The sequence below is a fragment of the Rhinichthys klamathensis genome, unplaced genomic scaffold (assembly GCF_029890125.1).
Source record: "Rhinichthys klamathensis goyatoka isolate OS25496 unplaced genomic scaffold, OSU_Roscu_1.1 h1tg000240l_1, whole genome shotgun sequence".
NCBI lineage: Eukaryota > Metazoa > Chordata > Actinopteri > Cypriniformes > Leuciscidae > Rhinichthys > Rhinichthys klamathensis.
The window spans coordinates 1,368,034-1,386,741 of record NW_026606762.1 but is presented as its reverse complement, the minus strand read 5'-3'; the positions used below and the strand labels follow the sequence as shown (position 1 = coordinate 1,386,741).

Below are 18,708 nucleotides of genomic sequence, written 5' to 3'. Positions count from 1 at the left end.
CACGCTCATTCACTGCATCATCAAGCTGCGCCTTTGTTATTGTTTTGAATAAGATACCTCTAGTGGCGAAACTTACATACTGTGCCTTTAATTCATTTAAAATGAGACAAAACATGATTTAAAGTGATCTTGATGCCCCCTTGGATCTTTTCTGAGGCCCCCTAGTTGGTCCCGGCTCCTTTTAGCAAACTGGCTTCATAAAGTTAAATAGTTTATCTTTTCTTGTTACTAATGAGAATTTTCTCTCTTATAATCATGGACTAATAAAAGTAGGACTCCAATATTAATTCTCTGGTAGATAAAATTCAAGACTTGCATTGAAGGAGGAACCTCAGTCGTATCTAGGGAGCGGAATATGAAGATTTGTGTCTTGGGCCAATAAGCTACCACTTAGAAACACCCTAGAAACAGGCCTGAGCATTTTAGCAACACACAGGCAGTCATCCACAACATTACAGCATGACGCCCATCTCACGTTTTCTTTAGAAAGCGTAAAAATGTTGAAAGTTTGAAGACTTTAGCTTTACTTTATAATTGATTAATATTTTCTGTAGCTTTGTCAAAGCACTGAGTCTATGTTCTGTAAAGCAGCTGGTTTAACCCAGGTAGATGTCACACGATATTTGCATATTCATTTAGTTAAAAAAAGATATCACTTCCTCTGAAGTGTCATGTTTTTGCTGAAGTTCAGATGCTTCTTGTTAAACGTGTGTGTGTGTGTGTTCATTAGTGGAAAGAATGTAGATTACAGTCATTAACAGGGTGCCGAAGACAAACCAGTTTCCTACTCATCCATCAAATTTTAGGAACTAAATCTAAATCAGAAAGAGGCAGATGTCCAAAACACACAGGCTGAGAAGGACAGACTCATTCTTCAGCTGCAGCTCATTGGAGCATCAGGCGAACCGGCGCACACACACACACATACACACTGCAGTAGCAGCCCGGAGAAGCACGAGAAGGCTTCTCCTTAAATGGTCAAAGCTCCCAGGAGTCACAGGAAGGCTGGTGCAGGAAAAAAAAGTCAGGGAGAGGAAAAGAGAGAGGACGCTGACGATTGTGGAGCTTTGAGGAAAAATATCAACAAAGAGGGCTTTGAAGGGAATAGTGTGCTGTTGAGAGAGCATCTTTCATCATTGTTGGCCAATCAGGTAGAGTTTCAGCAAGTTTTTCTTTGCATGGATTGATTTGTTCTCTTGAGACAAGAGCTTGCGGCGGACACTTCCAGAGAGAAGCACTTTAAAGTCCACAACATGGTTTCCTGGAAGGTGTGACATTATTTTGTGTATTAGAATGTGGAATCTGATGGCCTGAAATGCACTTTTATGATGTACAAATTGACACATTTTGGTCACGTATACAAAAGTCTGAGACCACATTTAAAATCTGCCATTGAATCATCATCTAATTTAAACATGGACATAAACAAAGTTTTAGATTCTGCACTATTTCTAGGTCACTGATTAAAAATGCAAATTTGTGTATTTGTGACATTGATCATGTGACTCCAGACGGTCAGATGTTCTTGTTTCCACTGAAGCTCAAGCTGCTCTTTGGATGATGCTTGAATCATGCAGGACAACATGATCATCAGATTTTACACAAACTTTATGTCAGACTGCATGCTGCTGTCATTAAAGCTAAAAAATAAACCAAATAGTACACTGAATTTATTCCTGATCTAACCATTACATTGAGTTTTGTTGATTTAACTCGGTGTATTTAGGGTACGTTTACACGACAACTATGTACTTAAAAAGTGTAAAAGTATTTCCTTCTCGTACTGACGACACCATTGTGGTTTCACACGGATCCACGAAATGACTAAGAACGCTCTATTACACTGCCAGGCCAGTAGTTGGCGATATCACTTTGTAAAGAAACACTACGCGTCTATAGACTTAACGCAAAATACACATGCGCATGACGTCACCGTTTTTACAAATTCGTTTTTGTAGTTTACACGGAGACGATAACGGTATAGTTTTCAAAAAACTTGCACATTGAATCCCGTTTTTAAAAGTTAGCATTTTCATGCCTCCAAAAAGCCGGTCGTGTAAACGAATGGCTAAAACGCATAAAAAGTTTAACGTTGAAAATAGTGTCATGTAAACGGCCTCTTAGGTCCATTCTGTGATGTAAAATATTGTTTTTTAATTCAATATTTGCTTCAATGTTCGTAGAATTCTTGATTCAACTTTTTACTTAAATTATTATGCTGAAAGTGTATATTTAATTTAAAAAGACAATCCAAAATGCTTTTCCACTAGAGGTCCCATACTTTTCACCCCATTGTATTCTTCACCATCTTTCTCAAAAGATGCCGGTAAAGGTGAAATTCTGAAAATGGCCTTTATCAGTCCATGCTTTTCTTATGTGCACCAAAAGAATGCAGAAATCTAGTTAGTTGCTGTTCCTGGCAGGTTTTTGATGATGCTCACCAGAATCGCCTCTTTCTCAAATCTTTTACAGTGACTGAATAGCAACCACTTCCCAACCAAACTTTCAGCAAATCTGGCTCACTGTCTCTGTGTTGCATAACCGGTGAAGGGAGGGGGGGCAGAACATGCACTTTTCTCATGCAGTCGCGTCAGAGCTTTTGCCATGAGGTAACGCTGAGGTCATCAGGGCCCCGGAGGGACTTGCCACCGAGATGGCCTTCCATCCTCCCCAAAATTTATAAGAGTTGAGCTCTTAGTGGTGACAGTCAAAGGCCAATTAAAAATAGAACTGTTCAGTGAGAAGAGAGCCTTCACTGACCACAGAGAGAGAGAGAGAAAGCTCACAAATAGACTCATGGCCAGCAGGAAATAATCAAGGTGATTCGATTACAATGCAATATTCATCTGGGTGTCATGCTCAGCGGGGGAACGGGCTCCTGGACTCCTGTCTGGCCTCTCTGTACGACTGATGATGGCTGAAATCATTTAGAGTGCCCTACCATCTCATTATCCTTATATACAACGCATATATGCTTTTTCAGATTTACATACTCTTGTCATAGTCTTGGTTATTGTGATATTGTTTAAGAGGTGAAAGCATGGCTGACATTGAATCTGACCCTCTCTGGACACTACCATACAAAAGTTTGAAAGAAGCCTCTTATGCTCACCAAGGCTGTATATATTTGATCAAACAGTAGTATTGTGAAATATTATTACAATTTAAAATAACTGTTTTTTAATACATTTTAAAATGTAATTTAGTCCTGTGATGCAAAGCTGAATTTTCAGCATCATTAGTCCAGTCTTCAGTGTCACATGATCCTTCATACACATTTCTTATTATGAACATTCATAATTATGAAATTATGAATGTTGTGGTGCTGCACATTTTTGTGGAAACCGTGATAAATATTTTTCCGGATTCATTGATGGATAGAGAAGTTAAGAGGAGCAGCATTTAAATTTTTTTTTTGTAACAATGCATGTCTTTGCTGTAACTTTTGATCAATGTAATGCATCTTTGCTGAATAAAAGTATTAATTTCTTTATTTCAATCATCATACTGACCCCAAACTTTTGAATGGTTGGGTAAAAATTGAATTGGTCACATAGTGGAGAGTGAAAAGTAGTTACAGACGTTGCAGGCTGGACTTGAACCTGCATAATCCACATGACCACCAGAGCTCAACATGTCTGGAGCATGATGTGCAAGATGCCCCAGACAGCAACATAGTGTCGGCCCAGATCCGGCCCACATCTGGCACACTTGGTTTCCATCTGGGCCGACACTATGTTGCTGTCTGGGGCTGATTTTATTGCTCACAGTTTGCTATTTCATAGAAGGAGACATAATGTAGTTGTTTTATCTTCTTGTATGTTAGCAGTAAGGGTAATTTGTAATTTTTTGCAGTAAGAGGGTATAGAGTTGTAATTGATTGTGAATGGCACAAGAATTTATTGACTTTTTGTTGCACGACTTAGAAATATTGGCAAATCTGAGCACATTTGAGGCATTATTGAGATCTTTGCTGAAACGCTACAGGAGACACATGTAAGATTACTAAGATCTTTTTTCAGGAAAAAAAACTCAAGTGCAGGAATTTAAGAAAAAGTCTCATTGCTATCTTAAAGAATCATTTGAGACCTCATTTGGGATTTGTCTTTTCCTGATGACTGTGTGCTTTTGAAACTGTGAAACTCTTGTCAAGTATGTTTCATCGCAAAACATGATTCATACATTCCCATGAAAATCAAGCCAATATAAATCATCAGTCCTTCGTGGAAAAGATTGTTTTTATATTGTGCATTTAAAACCGCTATCTCTTCCTCTCAGAAGGAACATTCTCTTATTTAAGTAAAAGTGTTAAATCCTTTTTGATTTCATCACTTTTAAATGTCAATGGTATTTTGAAGGGCCTTTTCTGATAAGATAATAAAACACAGAGTACAACAGAACAGAGGAAAGATTCTTGAACTTCATCTGGCATAAAATCATCATTGAATTGTGTGTATTGTGTTCCGTATATCCGTTAAGGCCAGCAAAAACCCAACTGCAAGCCTCCTAGTTCAGGACCCTGGTTCACCATCTGAGCTTTGGCTGGAACGCACCGTCAGTGTTTGTTCTGAGCCCGTGTCTACAGGTAATATCTGACAGCCATTACAATGTTCTGTCCTAACTGTGTTTGGCTGTGTTGCTCAGGGGTTGCTCTTTCACAGCTCAGGTGTTCTCGGTTATGATTCAAAGAAGTAACTTTGCCTCAGATGTTTTATCTGAAATAATAAACGTGACTATTGGCATACAGTAAGAGTAGAGAGCTGTTTGGTCTGGAAGAATCTGGTGTTCGAGTTCATATTGAAATCTCTGACTTTTGATTGCTGAATTTGGTGTCTTTGCAAATTTTACCACAGTTTGAGACATAGAGTAGCCTGGGAAAACCCAGACAACTTCCGGCAAATTTAGATTTGCTCTGAAAGTTAGTCTGGCAAAGAGCTCATTCAAGCTCATTTCCAATCCGTCGAAATCGAGGCACCAATCAGAAACGTTGGGGCGGGCTTTACACGATGACGACAGCGCTGGGATTTTGAAGCAGATTTTGTAGCCTACATTACAAAGATGGATGGCGCCGTCGAACATCACTCGTTCGAATCAGCTATCGCGTCTGTTTTAAGCGATTTGAACGTTTCCTTTTTGTTAAAAACCGAGCAAAGAACAACACTCGGAGATGTTTCTCCGCCGCTCTGCATACGTCATCTCCTTCATCGCTCTGATTGGTTTTAGGTCTATCCGCGACGTCCGTTGGTGACGCCCCTCTGGAAATGATTTGTCTATGACGCTTTGCCAGACCATAACTCAGTTACAACTGAGATGGTCTGGTTTTAACCTGGTTTAATTTCTTGTAAATTCTAGAGGCAACACATAACTTCTTCACAGTAGAGAAGATTACAAGAGTCTCAATTCAATTTGATTGCTCTCTAGGAAAAATAAGTGCAATGGGGGTAATTGAGGTATTTGAGACATCTCTTTGTCTGCTTAACATTACTGGTTCCTCTCCATCAGGTCTTCCATCTGTGGGAGCGATAAGCCCGAAGAGTCCTGCTTTACTCTGTGCTAAGAGCTCCTTGCCGGAACCGTCAGCTTGTGAAGAGCCCACGCCACACAACAGACAGGAGAATGTAGCTGGGTCAGTGTTTACATTCCTCTACCTCTTACAGGACAAGGCTTGTGTGTGTTTATGTAAAATCCTCACACAAAGATGATCCAGCGTGAGGTGAGACTGTGCAGGAACCAGAGTTTATACTGTCACCCACCGTGGCCCCAATAAATTACTTTGACTCCCAACTTTTAGCGTTGACCGAAAACCCCAAGGACACACTCTTCTTGGGTAATGCAATAGGAAATGTCTCAATCCTCTATTATTTTGATGTATTCGTACAAATATTTAGGGACCCGAATAAATGTATTTGAATAAGTTAATCTTGCACCATGTTGGTATAAAACTACAAAGAAAAAGAAGAAAAAAATATCTAGAAAAAATGATGAAGTGCATTAAAAATTACATTACGTCAGGGTTTTGGTGAAGGAACTACAATAAATAATTTTGTATTTATTTAAAAAAAAAACTTTATTTGTATTTATTTTATAAGAAAATAAAACTTTAATTTATTAAATATTTTAAATATATGATTAAATATTTCATTTGTTAATGTTTTGTGGCCTCTCACTTTTCCATATAATTATATAATTTAGGAACTTACATAAGCAATAGGACATTTTAGTTTTAGAAAGGAAAATTTAAAAGATAAAAAAAGAATTACTGTAGGGAGAATCAGTGAATTAAGAATAATTTTGTGAATATTAATCAATAAAAATGTAACTGTAGTCTGATTTTGAATATTTTTAAATGTAATTTAATATAATTAAAAGTATTTAATTTTTTTAATCTGATTACGTAATCCAAATGACATATAATCAGTTACTACCCAGCATTGTCACCAGAACACCTCAATCCACATTTTGCAGACTCTAAAACACCACCAAGCAAACTCTCAGGACAACGTAATAACTAACTAGCAACCAATAGGACACCCTAGTAACCACTAAACATCCTAGTTAATAAGCATCAGTAGCCCAAAACGACTGCATAGCAACACCCTGGCAACGTCCTGCAAACGCCTGGGTTTGGTATGGACAGATACCACTCACATTTTCATTCATAAGTAGTATATTATTATGTTGTGTTGTTCTGGATTGAATAGGTCATATTCCCTCAAGTGACTTTTGTTTGTTGTTTTCCTATAGTTTAGACCGGCCAGCAAGCAGTGACAGCTTCTTCCCAGAGTCAGAGGCCAGTGGGAGCACCTCAGCCTCAAACAAGGAAAAGTGCAGGAGTCCGGATAAAGAAGAGGCTGGATGTCAAGGAACTGAGCTACAAAACAGCAGCGGACAAACAGAGAGTTCTGGGAGGTGCCAAAAATCAGACTGTAGTGGTAGAACAGAGGCCTTAAAACTTTTGAACAAAGGACAGTCTTCCAAGTCAGGGGACGGTTGGGATAACCAAGGATTCAGTTCATCAGGGGAGAACCAAGTAGAGGATACCGGGAGGTGTCAAGAGGAAACTGAGGAGTCAGATTGCATTGGGAGGAGTCAAGAGGAATCTGAGTACAGTGGAAAGAGTCAAGCAAGGACAGGGAACAGTGAGACTCGAGAGGAACCCAAAACAAGTGACACATCTAAGAGTGTCCAATCCGCTGATCTCACTGACACTCCAGGGGTGAGTTATATCCATTATTATCAGACACTTTGTTGACCCATATCATTTTATCTGGTACTGATTCAGTGTCCACAAAGAGCTGTGAACCTTGGATATATTTACTGATAAAAACACATTGTTTACTAAAAATTTCTTCATTTAATTTCCATTACACCTTTGGAATCAATTGCCAAAAACCTGTAATCTTCCTTCCTCCTTTTAACCTGAACTCAAGAATGTTTTTCACGTTTAAGGAATGCATCCTTTCCAGTGTTTTGGTTCTCATATTCTGCTAATTGAGGGAGGGGTGTGAGTGTTTTTGTATGATCTAAGACAGGGGTGTCCAATCCTGTTCCTGGAGGGCCACCTTCCTGCAGAGTTTAGCTGCAACCCCAATTAAACACACACCTGAAACAAATAATCAAGGTCCTCAGGTGCTTACTATAAACCTCCAGGCAGGTGTATTAGGGTGGGTTGAAACTTTGCAGTACGTTGGCCCTCCAGGAGCAGGATTGGACACCCGTAATCTAGGAGCAAGGCCAGTAAAGGCGGGCGTACACTGTGTGAGTTCAGACACTCGGGAGGCAATTGCAAAAAATATTTCGCGCTAAACATGGAGACCGAAGCTTTCAATGTTGCTGCTATAGCTTCGGATAGAAAAAAGAAAGATAGAAAAAAAATGATAAATGTGCAAATTAGAGAGAGAGTGAGAGTGTCAATGTATGCACATGCTGTGGTTGCAGCCACTGGGCTATAGCTTAATAATATTCATAGATCTAGCCTATGTGTCGTGGTTGTGTAGGATTTTGCCAAATCCTATAGAGGACAGCGAAACTAGGGCCGACTACCCGAATTTCTTTAACAAATTGTCGGGAGGTGCTTGTAAGTAACGTACTTGGCTCATCTCGTAATTTCTCTCACACACTGCGAACCGCGACAATACGAACATCAACGATTTCTCCCGAGAAAAAAAATCGCCTGCGAGCTCGTACGACAGCAAAAATCGTACTGTTTGCGCCCGGCTTAAAGGGATACTCCACTTCTTTTTGGAAATAGGCTCATTTTACAACTCTGTTGAGTTTTACCGTTTTTGAATCCATTCAGCCGATCTCCGGTTCTGGCGGTACCACTTTTAGCATAGCTTAGCATACATCATTGAAGTGGACAAGACCATTAGCATTTCTAAAAAAAAAAATGACCAAAGAGTTTCGATATTTTTCCTATTTAAAACTTGACTCTTCTGTAGTTACATCGTGCACTAAGACCGACGGAAAATGTAAAGTTGCGATTTTCTAGGCTGATATGGCTAGGAACTATACTCTCATTCCTGCGTAATAATCAAGAAACTTTACTGCCGTACCATGAGAGCAGCAGGCGTAATGATATGACGCAGCGCCTGAAAATAGTTCCGTTGTGTTGACGGAAGGTAGCCTATTTTCAGGCGCTGCGTCATATCATTACGCCTGCTGCTCTCATGGTACGGCAGTAAAGTTTCTTGATTATTACGCAGGAATGAGAGTTCAATTTGAGAGAACAATTTCGGTAATAAGACGTGCAGAAACTACGATGGAAACACATTTATTGAATAAATTCCTTAATGCAGAACCAAAATGTCATGTGACTGAATAATTAGTTTAGAGAAGATTAGCCCCTTTCACACAGTAATCCCAGTAAATTACCGTAATGACTTTACCGGTCAATAAAAAAACATGCTGTTTACATAAGGAACGGCGTTTTGGCTTTTTTACCGTTAAGAGACCATTCACACATCATCACCAAAATTGCGGTACATTCTGTGATGTCAGTCATCGGAAATGATCTTTAAACGCTGCGCTGTTATAAGTCTTCATTCACCCGCATGACTCGTACATGCTCGTAACGGTAATCTCCATTCTTTCTTCACACACACCATCTTCCCTGGAATTTATTGGTAATATTACAACTTCTCATACCGGTAAATTGCCATAACCGATACTGGTATTTTTGAAAATCTCTTAACAGTAATTTACCAGTAAAGTCTGTGTGAAAGTGGCTAATGTAAACTGACCAAAATCTTTGCGTGGCATATGAAATATTCCTCTGGTTGTTTCTGAATTCAAAGACTTCCCGCAAAAATAGAGTATGGAACTACTGCAGATTGCTTGTATACAAACAAGAAGGTTAATTTTTCTGTGGATACTCCAAGCTGCAAATAGTTTATTATATTGAACAAATAAGCCACAGAATCTTTTACTTCCATTTTCCTTTATATTCTGCATCAATCTCTCTAGAAATGACTGTTTTGTTCTCTTCAACACACTGGATGGAAACACTGTTTTATCAGAAATGGCTTTTTCAGAATTCCAATTGTTCATATAAATAAAATTCACAAACTTGGTGTAAACCTGTCCATTTCGACTTGACTTGATCCATAAAGTAACCAACATCATAGCAACAACACATCAACTTACTCAGAACACCCCTGAATACCAGCATTATTCCATTAGTCATTAATACGATTTCAGTGTTATGGAGATGTGTGGGATGAGTGATGCAGGGTTTATTTGTGCTTATTTTCTTCTCTATAATCATAATGACTCAAATGTGAATTCTCTGCCTTTCACAACATGCAAACACTGTACAGTTTCTCTTCCCTTATAAGACATTCACTAAAATAGCATTTGTCTCTGAAATTGTCTCCTATTTTGTTTGGGTGTACAGGAAGCCAAAGATAGCTTTGGTAGCGTTTAGATGAGATGAGAATGGATTTGAACGAACATGGAATGCATTCCATTGGGAGAATGAAGGAGTCTCCTTTCTCCTCGATCTGTATCTTGAGCTGTGTTTATACAACAACTCGACAGACAAATGGCTTTACACAATTGAAACTGCAAGCCCCATTATGATTAGCTGCATTAATGACTCATGCATATTTTTAGACCTGCGTTTATGGTAGAGATAAGATGTTAGAGGTAATATAAGCAAGTGCTTCACTGTTGATGTTGTTCACACATTTATTCTGCAAAGAAGATTTTTTGTCTCTTGATGTTGACCCTTTTGGTACTCGTCATCACTGTTGCAGTAGTTCTGTACGCTGTATAAGATGCCATCAGTAACTGTTACTTTGCTCAAGGGAAACATTTCCTCTTGAACCTATTTGGGAGGCAGGAACAAAAGATTGGGCTTTGTGATAGGACAAATGCCAGAGGGGGAAACATGCATACATTTTGCCATGAAGATATGAAGTTTTACATCGTGGTTAAGAGGTAATGAGCTCACACATTGATGTCGTTATACTACTGTTATTATTTTGTGTTGTCTTGGTGTTACAGGTATTCACTAATATGAGTTGTTGAAGGGGTGAAAATTAAAATAAGAAGGATCTTGATTTTTTTTAATGCTTGTTTTGTCTTATTTTAAATCATTTTAAGACCACCTTGAAGTTTGTCAGCCCTTCTGAGAACAACTGATTTAGTGAGCATGTTGGCCGATAGTATATAATGCCAAAATATAGTTTAAACACAGCAAATGAGAGGCATGAAATGAACACTCATTTCATATATTTTTTTATGCAGTAATCACATCAAAAATTCAACAGAAATAGGTACATTTCCAATAAAAAAGCTAGGCGTTGGAGCTGTCAGAATGGCAAAGTGTCATTCGTTTAATCAGGCTAAGCGGCCTTTCGCTATTTGATTGTTTTCATTGAGGTACCTTGGAGTTTAGAAGTATATGAATATCGAGTTGCACTTTATTTTACAGTATGTGCACTTACTTGTACTTACAGTGTACTTACCTAAGAAAGTACTGGTAATATAAGGTAACTACATGGGGTTAGGTTTAGGGATAGGTTCAGGGTAAGTACCTAGTTATTACCCAGTTATTGCAATTACTATAATAAGTACATAGTATGCACATGGGCAACAGGACTGTAAAATAAAGTGCTACTGAATATGGCAATCATTCAGTAGCATGATATTACCATCAATGTACCACGGTACTGCCACAAACAGTACTGTTTGGTAAGAGACTGTATAAGATAGTTTTTTTTTATGTGTGTCTGTACAGGACCAAGAGGACCAATCTGCTGTATGTCAGTTCACACGCTCACAGGGTGAGCAAACTCCACTAAAGAGAGCTCATAGTTCCTTGACAGAGTCTGCCACCCCTTTTATCTTCCCACACACACGCTCTCGACCCCCTCTCACCCCTGCCATGCCCACCCTGCCCGAGGAAGAGGAAGACTCCCCAGAGGAGCTCAACAGTACATCCAGCTCGCCCTCCACAGTGAGTCGAACTATATTTTTCACATCACCGCCGTGACGCCTTTTCATTTCATCTCAGGTCCAGATCAGGCTTTTCACTGTAGGAAATGTTTTAAAGGGGTCATATAATGGTACATGCACTTTTACAAGTTGATTGTACTGAAATGTGTGTTGGCAGTGCCTGTACACAACCATCATAAAATGATAAAAATCCATCCAGTGTTTTTGTTTTAATCTCCTTATATGTTTTCCCCTGCCTCAAATCGAGCCGTTCGAGCCTGTGACGTCACACGCTCGGACGCCCCTCCCACGATTGTTGATTGACAGCAGCGTTTCAACACAGACCCGCCCTCGCTCGTGAGAGCTGTCAATCATAGTCTGCGCGGACCGGCGCGGTCATTGTTGATATGCTGGAGCACTGTCTATGAGCAGAATGGCGTCTAAGCGATTGTGGTGTTCTGTTCTTGGGTGCAATAACGAACACAGCAGTCATTTTAATGTTCCTAAATCCGAACCGCTGAAGACGCAGTGGCTGAGTTTGTTTTTGAAGGGAATATTCCCCACGAGCAACGTCAATGCTCTCATGTTTGCGCGAATCATTTCTCAGCAGACTGCTTTATAAACAAGGGTCAGTATGAGCTGGTTTTGCTAAGAAGCTGCTCATGAAAAAAGCATCGGTACCAGATATTCGTGTTCCTGCTGAACCTCTAGAACAACTGAAGTGAGTGTAACGTTTTATTAAACTTTATATTAATATCTTAATCTTTGCAAATCGTTAGCTGCACGCTTCACAATGAATGCGTCTAAGGTTTACACTTAGGGTACTTTACGGCATGTTTTCTTTGTATGATGTTCTCAATATAATTCATAATCCCACGTTTATAATGAACAATGCGTTATGGTTATTATGTTATTTGGAAACGGTGTACGCACAGAACAGAGGGGCGGGGTGAGCAAAGCTCATTATCATTTAAAGTCATATGCACTGAAACGGCGTGCTGAAAACAGAGCTGTTTTTGACCAGGTAAAATAAGTGTTTTCTTACAATACTAATGAGAATTTTTAATTAAAGTATATTACAAACTTTTAATTTAGACCCTAAAGAATCATACTAGCTTGTACAAAAATGGCATTATATGACCGCTTTAAGTCGAAAGATATCTGGGAGGATAGACAGACATTTTGGCTGATTTTTGACTTTTGGTCAAAATGTGACCTGGTAGGTGGTGCATGGGTTCTGATATATTGTGTGGGCACATTATGTTGACGACCCAAGATGGAATCTAGCTTCCATTTAAAAGCTATGTTCACGCCAACATTCAGTCTATTCAGATCAATGCGGGAAAAACAGCAGGGCAGCGGAGTGCAATTTTCTGACATCCACTTGTCATCCACTGTTTGGAGGAAGTCAAACAGTATTTGCATGTTTTTCAGGCAGGTGTTCAGATTTTTGCATTTGTTATGGTGATCAAGAGACAAGAAAGCTGGTTCCAGATACTTCCTGTGCTATTCACTGTAGCTTAGCAAAATCGTTAATGCCACCAAGTCATAGTTTTATATAACAGCTATGTGTCTGGGCAAGTGTGAATCTTAAGGCCATGACACACCAAGCTGGCCTTTTTTCAGCATCTGTCAGATCAGTTTTTGTGGTGTGTTTCGCACCGCCTCGGCTGCTTGGCCGCAGTTGAGTCGGTGTCAGTCAGTTGGTGAGAAAGATCACTCTGATTGGCTGTTCAGCGAAACAGGTGAAGAAACGTGCAAAGCACAAAGTTCTTTCACCATTCCTGATTTCTAACATGCACTAACCGCGTTTGGCTTGATCTTGCGGCTATCAGAGCAGAAACGAAAGCTGATGCTCTCCGTATGTTTTCCCGTCGTCCCGGCGTGTTCATATGTAAATTGCGCGAGCTTATTTAGTCCATTAGATCGAAAGATCTGAAAAAACACATTAATTTACCCGCCCATAGACCCTCCCCTCGAAGAAATCAGGACAGAAGTGGTCAAAAGTGGACAAAAGAGTCGGATTAAAAAACACCAGGTGTAAACGGGAATGTGTCTCCCTCGCATAGACTGTAAAAAAAGATGGACGACGCCCCTTCGCTCTTTTCCATTGGAGAGAACTGAAGCCGCCAGAGTCCCGATATGGCGCTGACATATTGGAACTTGAGTCTGCGCAATAGCGTTTTCGGGACCAGTCATGCGCAGTCGTGAGCAGGAAGTAAAGCCGCGAAATCAAGGCCCCGCCCTCACGCTCGTTAGATCAATCGCAAGCGCACACGACCCGCAGTTTTCTTAAGTGGCCTTGTCTGCTCCGTTCCTCTCCAATGATGTCTGCTGATTGCAGTACCTCGTTAAAATAAGGTAAATGCAACTACTAACCATATAGTCCACATTATGAAAAAAAAGTCCGTTGGTGCTTCAGTGACTACTTCGCACAGAGAACCTGTCAATCACAGCTGTCAATCATGATGTCACAGCACCGTTTTTATAGCATAAAATAACTAACTAAAAACTAACTTATTTTAAAAACAAACACTTGAAATTACATCAACGTGATAGAAACTACAGTAAATGACAGAAACTATCTTTAGAAAAAAGATATGTGAAGTGTAATTTAACTATTTTGTTGGTCTCACGTCCCGTTCAATAACATGGGGAGGCGGGGCTTATGAGCTATACTAGGACCGGTCACCGGGGGGCGATCGAGACGTTTTGGCTTCACTTTTGAGGGCTTGTGCGGCACGCTTGCTCCCTCGTCTACTTCTGATCCGATTGACCCAAACGCATCTTAATACCAAGTGTAAACAGGGCCCTGGTTTCGTTTTTTTTTTATTTTTTTTTTATGACGGATATGGACTGCTGCCACCTGCTGGTATAGACAGTTATTTCCTCACGCTGGTGCAGAATGTACCTGTTAGTTGGCCGTTGTCTTTAGTCTTTGCGTTGTTCAAGTGCAACTTTCCGGTCGAGGCACAGACGACGCAAAGCGACAACACAGTCAGCTTTCATTAATGATTGTTCTTTGATGTCGGTTTGGTGTGTCACGGCCTTTATTGGTTGGCCAGCTTTATTCACAGTGCGATGAAAAGAGATTAGGACACCTCTCTGTAAATTTTTTTTAGGATTTATGGCATGCAAATATTCATTTTGGTCTGAACAGACCAATATAAGTTGTCTTGGTGTGAACAGGCCTTAAAGGGATAGTTCACGCAAAAATTAATTCTGTCAGTAATTACTCACCCTCATGTTGTTCCAACCGCGTAAGACTTTCTTTCATCTTCGGAACACAAATTAAGAGATTTTTGATGAAATCTGAGAGCTGGCTCACTACTTCATAGGCTGCTAGGTAATTGATATCTGCCGGCCTAGACAGAGTTAAAATAGTCCAAGTGACTACAGTGGCTCAACCTTAAGTTTATCAAGTGACGAGAATACTTTTTGTGCGCAAAAAACAAACAAAAATAACGACTTTATTCAACTATTCATTTTCTTCTGTGTGGGCCTCTGAGTGAGTTCATTTAAGCCCCTTTCACACAGCGCTGTGAACCCGGCAGATTGCCGGCAAATTGCCAGAGTGCCTTCTGTGTGAACGCAAACACGACCCGGGATTGATGCCGGGATCGATGCCGGGTTGGGGACCTAGTAACATTGCCGTGTTCAGACCCGGAACGCGCGCTGTGTGAACAAAAGCCAGAACCAATGCCGTATAAGGGGTGTGTCGTAGTGATGATTCACGAGCCTTTGCAATGACATAGGCTAGTTATCGTGCGACTCAGTTACTCTAGAAGAAAGTTTGTGTTCGTCATCGATACAAGAAAGAACGAAAAAATGTCTGCAAACTGGACTGAAGTAGAGACCCGTCACATCCAACGTCACGCGTCTTTCCGGAACATACACGGGTTGTGTGTGAACGCGCTCTCTGATTCCGGCAAATCACTGGCAGTGTGAATGAAGCAAAATCAAACGAACCCGGGTCAAATCCCGGGTCACTTTATCCGTGTATTTTCCGGAATCTCTGTGTGAAAGGGGCTGTAGTGTAACAGCGCAGCGCTTCTGGGTTGTACGTCAGAACGTAGGCTCACTATTGGCCGAAGCTGGTCATATGTGTGATGCTGGCCAATAGTGAGTCTTATGGAGTTGGAAGAACATGAGGGTGAGTAATTACTGACAGAATTTTCATTTTTGGGTGAACTATCCCTTTAAGCCTGAGTTTCCAGTAAAGTTGTGTCATTTTTTATTCTAACTCTCTACCCCCCATCCCCCATTGTTTCTTGTCTGATTGGTTGGTCAAACAGTCCCATCTAAAACTGTCAGTAGTTGAGATATAACAGACCCAATCTGACCCAATCTGGGGTGTAACGGTTCATGTTTTTGTACCAAAGATTTACGGTACGGATCTTTTAGTTCTGCTCACATTTGTACCGAATGAATGCAGCATTGTTTTTACCATCGCATGTGCTGAACTTATAGTTCTTAATTTGAAACCCTGACATAATATTTACTGTATATCAATATTTTTTGATGCCATGAACATATTTAAAAATTAATGGAGAACAGTGAGCTGCTGCGGGAAAAGTGCACAATCCAAGTTTTAATCATGAGAACATAAAACCATACCTTATCTGTAAATGTTAGAAAGGATTTCCATTTTACAAAAAGGCTCATCCAGCTTCACAGACTTCACTGAAAGACCGCCGTCAAACAGACCGAGTGCAACAATTCTCACTAAAATATACATTTTGCTAAAATATTTTGCACTCAAAAGTTGAAAGCACTTCAAATCTATTCCTCCATTTACAACAGCTCCATAAACTGCAGTACGAAGAGTGTGTTGCATAGACAGGTTTTTTAATTTAAAAACAGAACCATAGTTTGTTCAGTAAAGCACTGTTTAATAAAAAAGAAAAAAAGAAGCAATTTTATTTCCCCATCCCCTCCCTTACCTTATAATACTGTGCCACAAAAATGACTGGTCCCACTTTATATTAAGTGTTTTTAACTACTATGCACTACTGTAACCTTTAAAATACATAATTTGATGCAATGCACTTATTGCATACATACATACATGCATGTTTTTACATTTTACTTGTATTTACAAATGCCTACATGTAATTACATCTATCATTACGCTGTCCCGACCCTTACACTTTAACTTACCCCTAAACCTACCTGCACCAAACCTGTCCAAAGTGTTGGTTACACTTTATTTTAAGGTGTCATTGTTACAGTGTAATTATATATTTAAGTACCGACTAATATTAACTAACTAACTTTTAACTACATGTACTTACTATAGGGTTAGGATTAGGATTTGGTTGAGGGTTAGTTGCATGTAATTATGCATAATTTACTGTTATCACTATGGTAAGTACATGTAACGTAACAAGGACACTGTAAAATAAAGTATTACCAAAGTGTTTTGCAATACAACATGAACACATCAAGTACATTGTACCAAACAATTATTTTTTATGTAAATACGTAGGGGTTAAAGACACCAAATATAAAATGTGCCCAGTCTTTTCTCCTTCCAACACGTGCACTAACCACTCTGACATACGATCCCTGGTTCAGCAGAGGAGAAAGAAAATTTCCTCAAAGACAACATTCCACTCTCAATTAGGATTCAGATATTATCAGTACCCTAACGCCAGAATGGGTATTTGAAATCCTACTGGTTTGAAAATGTCACGGAGTTACGAATGTATCGGTCATGGCCTGTGAGTGAGAAGAACTATTGCTCCTCTGAAGACAAGCTTCAGGACACAAGCGGGATTTACTGTTCTGTTTTCCTCTTGGAGACCACAGACTGTTTGAACATTAAAGCCTGTCAGGGTTGTTGTTTCATTGTGTTATTCTTGAGTGAGTTCAATCCACTCATGCCGTGACTCTTAAAAGGTTGGGACTCAGATAAGACCACTCTTTAAAATCATATTACACTTCAGTTATCTAATCCCAGAATAAAGGCCAAACAAATAAAGCTTCCACTTAGGACCGAACGACAGCAAGGATTTTAGCGCTGTATGAAAGTATGATAGCACTTGATGTTATGTGCCATGTTGTAAATGCTAACTGAAGAGGGTTTGTTGCACACAGAGAATGAAACTTTTATAATAGAATGATTCTTTAACCATGAACAGATTGCAATCCTGCAGTGAAAGTATGTTTACATCATTTATATATAGTATAAGGTATATATAAATACAGAAATGGATTTTAAAAATAGATCACAGATCAATTGTAGATCAACAGTAGTTACAGAATGAAAAAAAGAAAAACAATGTAATTGGATGATTGCAAAGACTAATATTTTGCTTCCTCTCTTAAAGGGAATGTTATCAGAGCATGTTGTTTTTCCCATGGGATAAAGCGAAGTGTTTTGAGTTGGTATGTGTGAGATTTTCTTTGCAGGGGCTAAAAAAGTAAAGCTGCTTCTGCACAGTACAGCTGGAATAGTTTCCATACTTCCTCAGGACTGAATCACAATTTTCTCTTAATTTATTTTATTTTTCCACTACGAAACACCACAGAAACTGTTGTCACCATATCCAAGAGATGCTGTGAAGCAACCTTGTGTTTCTTTTGCAGTACGCCCCTGTTGAAAGCAAGATAGTAAATGTAACCATGACTCCACCAGCTATTGTGCTTCCAAGACAAGTCGGCAAGCAGGACTCCTGTCCTTTGGAGAAAGCAAGGTATTGATGTCATAGACCCATTACAGGATTCCTAATCTCGTTTGATTTATTAGCCTTTAAACAGCAGTTTTAGTAATTCAATCATTGTAAAAAAAAGCTGCTAAAAGAAGTCACTGTTTGCACTTGTGCTGAATGTGAACTGGTAATAATGTGATTTTAATCTGTGTCTGTCAGACCACACAGCCCTAGGCCTCGTCTCTCCCGAAACTCTGCGTCATCATGTCCCATCACCACAGTGGGTATGTTCAACTATACTTGTAAACATACTGGTTTAGATATTTTGTAGAATTTAGAGATAATTATGTTTTCATATGGCATAATATTCATTGTAAAAATAGTCATGTAAAGTAACTCAATGGGCCGGATTTACTAAACAGGGCAAAAAGCGCCAATGAAAGTGGAAGGTTCTGCTCTAGATCCACTGGCGACACGCAAATTAAAGAACAGAGACGCAGCCGGATCATTTTCATTATAACCAACGCAATCTACTAAGAGCAGCACAAATTAGCATCTGATTTAAAATATGCTTTTTTGGGGCGGTAAAACCAGTAAATTGACTACCGCAAACCTT

General features: G+C 39.6%; 1 protein-coding gene across 7 annotated transcripts in view; it reads left to right on the top strand.

Annotated features, from left to right (window-relative positions):
- mrvi1 (murine retrovirus integration site 1 homolog) overlaps positions 1-18,708 on the top strand; it is a 50,446-nt gene that overhangs the window by 8,220 nt on the left and 23,518 nt on the right. For 5 of the 7 annotated variants that reach the window (XM_056265733.1, XM_056265732.1, XM_056265730.1 and 2 more), the window contains exons 2-6: positions 5,503-5,626; positions 6,745-7,216; positions 11,243-11,461; positions 18,031-18,137; positions 18,312-18,376. In XM_056265733.1, the coding sequence (XP_056121708.1) occupies positions 5,503-5,626; positions 6,745-7,216; positions 11,243-11,461; positions 18,031-18,137; positions 18,312-18,376 (987 nt within the window). Of the gene's footprint in view, positions 1-1,136; positions 1,152-4,524; positions 4,586-5,502; positions 5,627-6,744; positions 7,217-11,242; positions 11,462-18,030; positions 18,138-18,311; positions 18,377-18,708 lie in introns of those variants that run through there. The other 2 variants (XM_056265735.1, XM_056265734.1) reach the window with 2 other exon arrangements.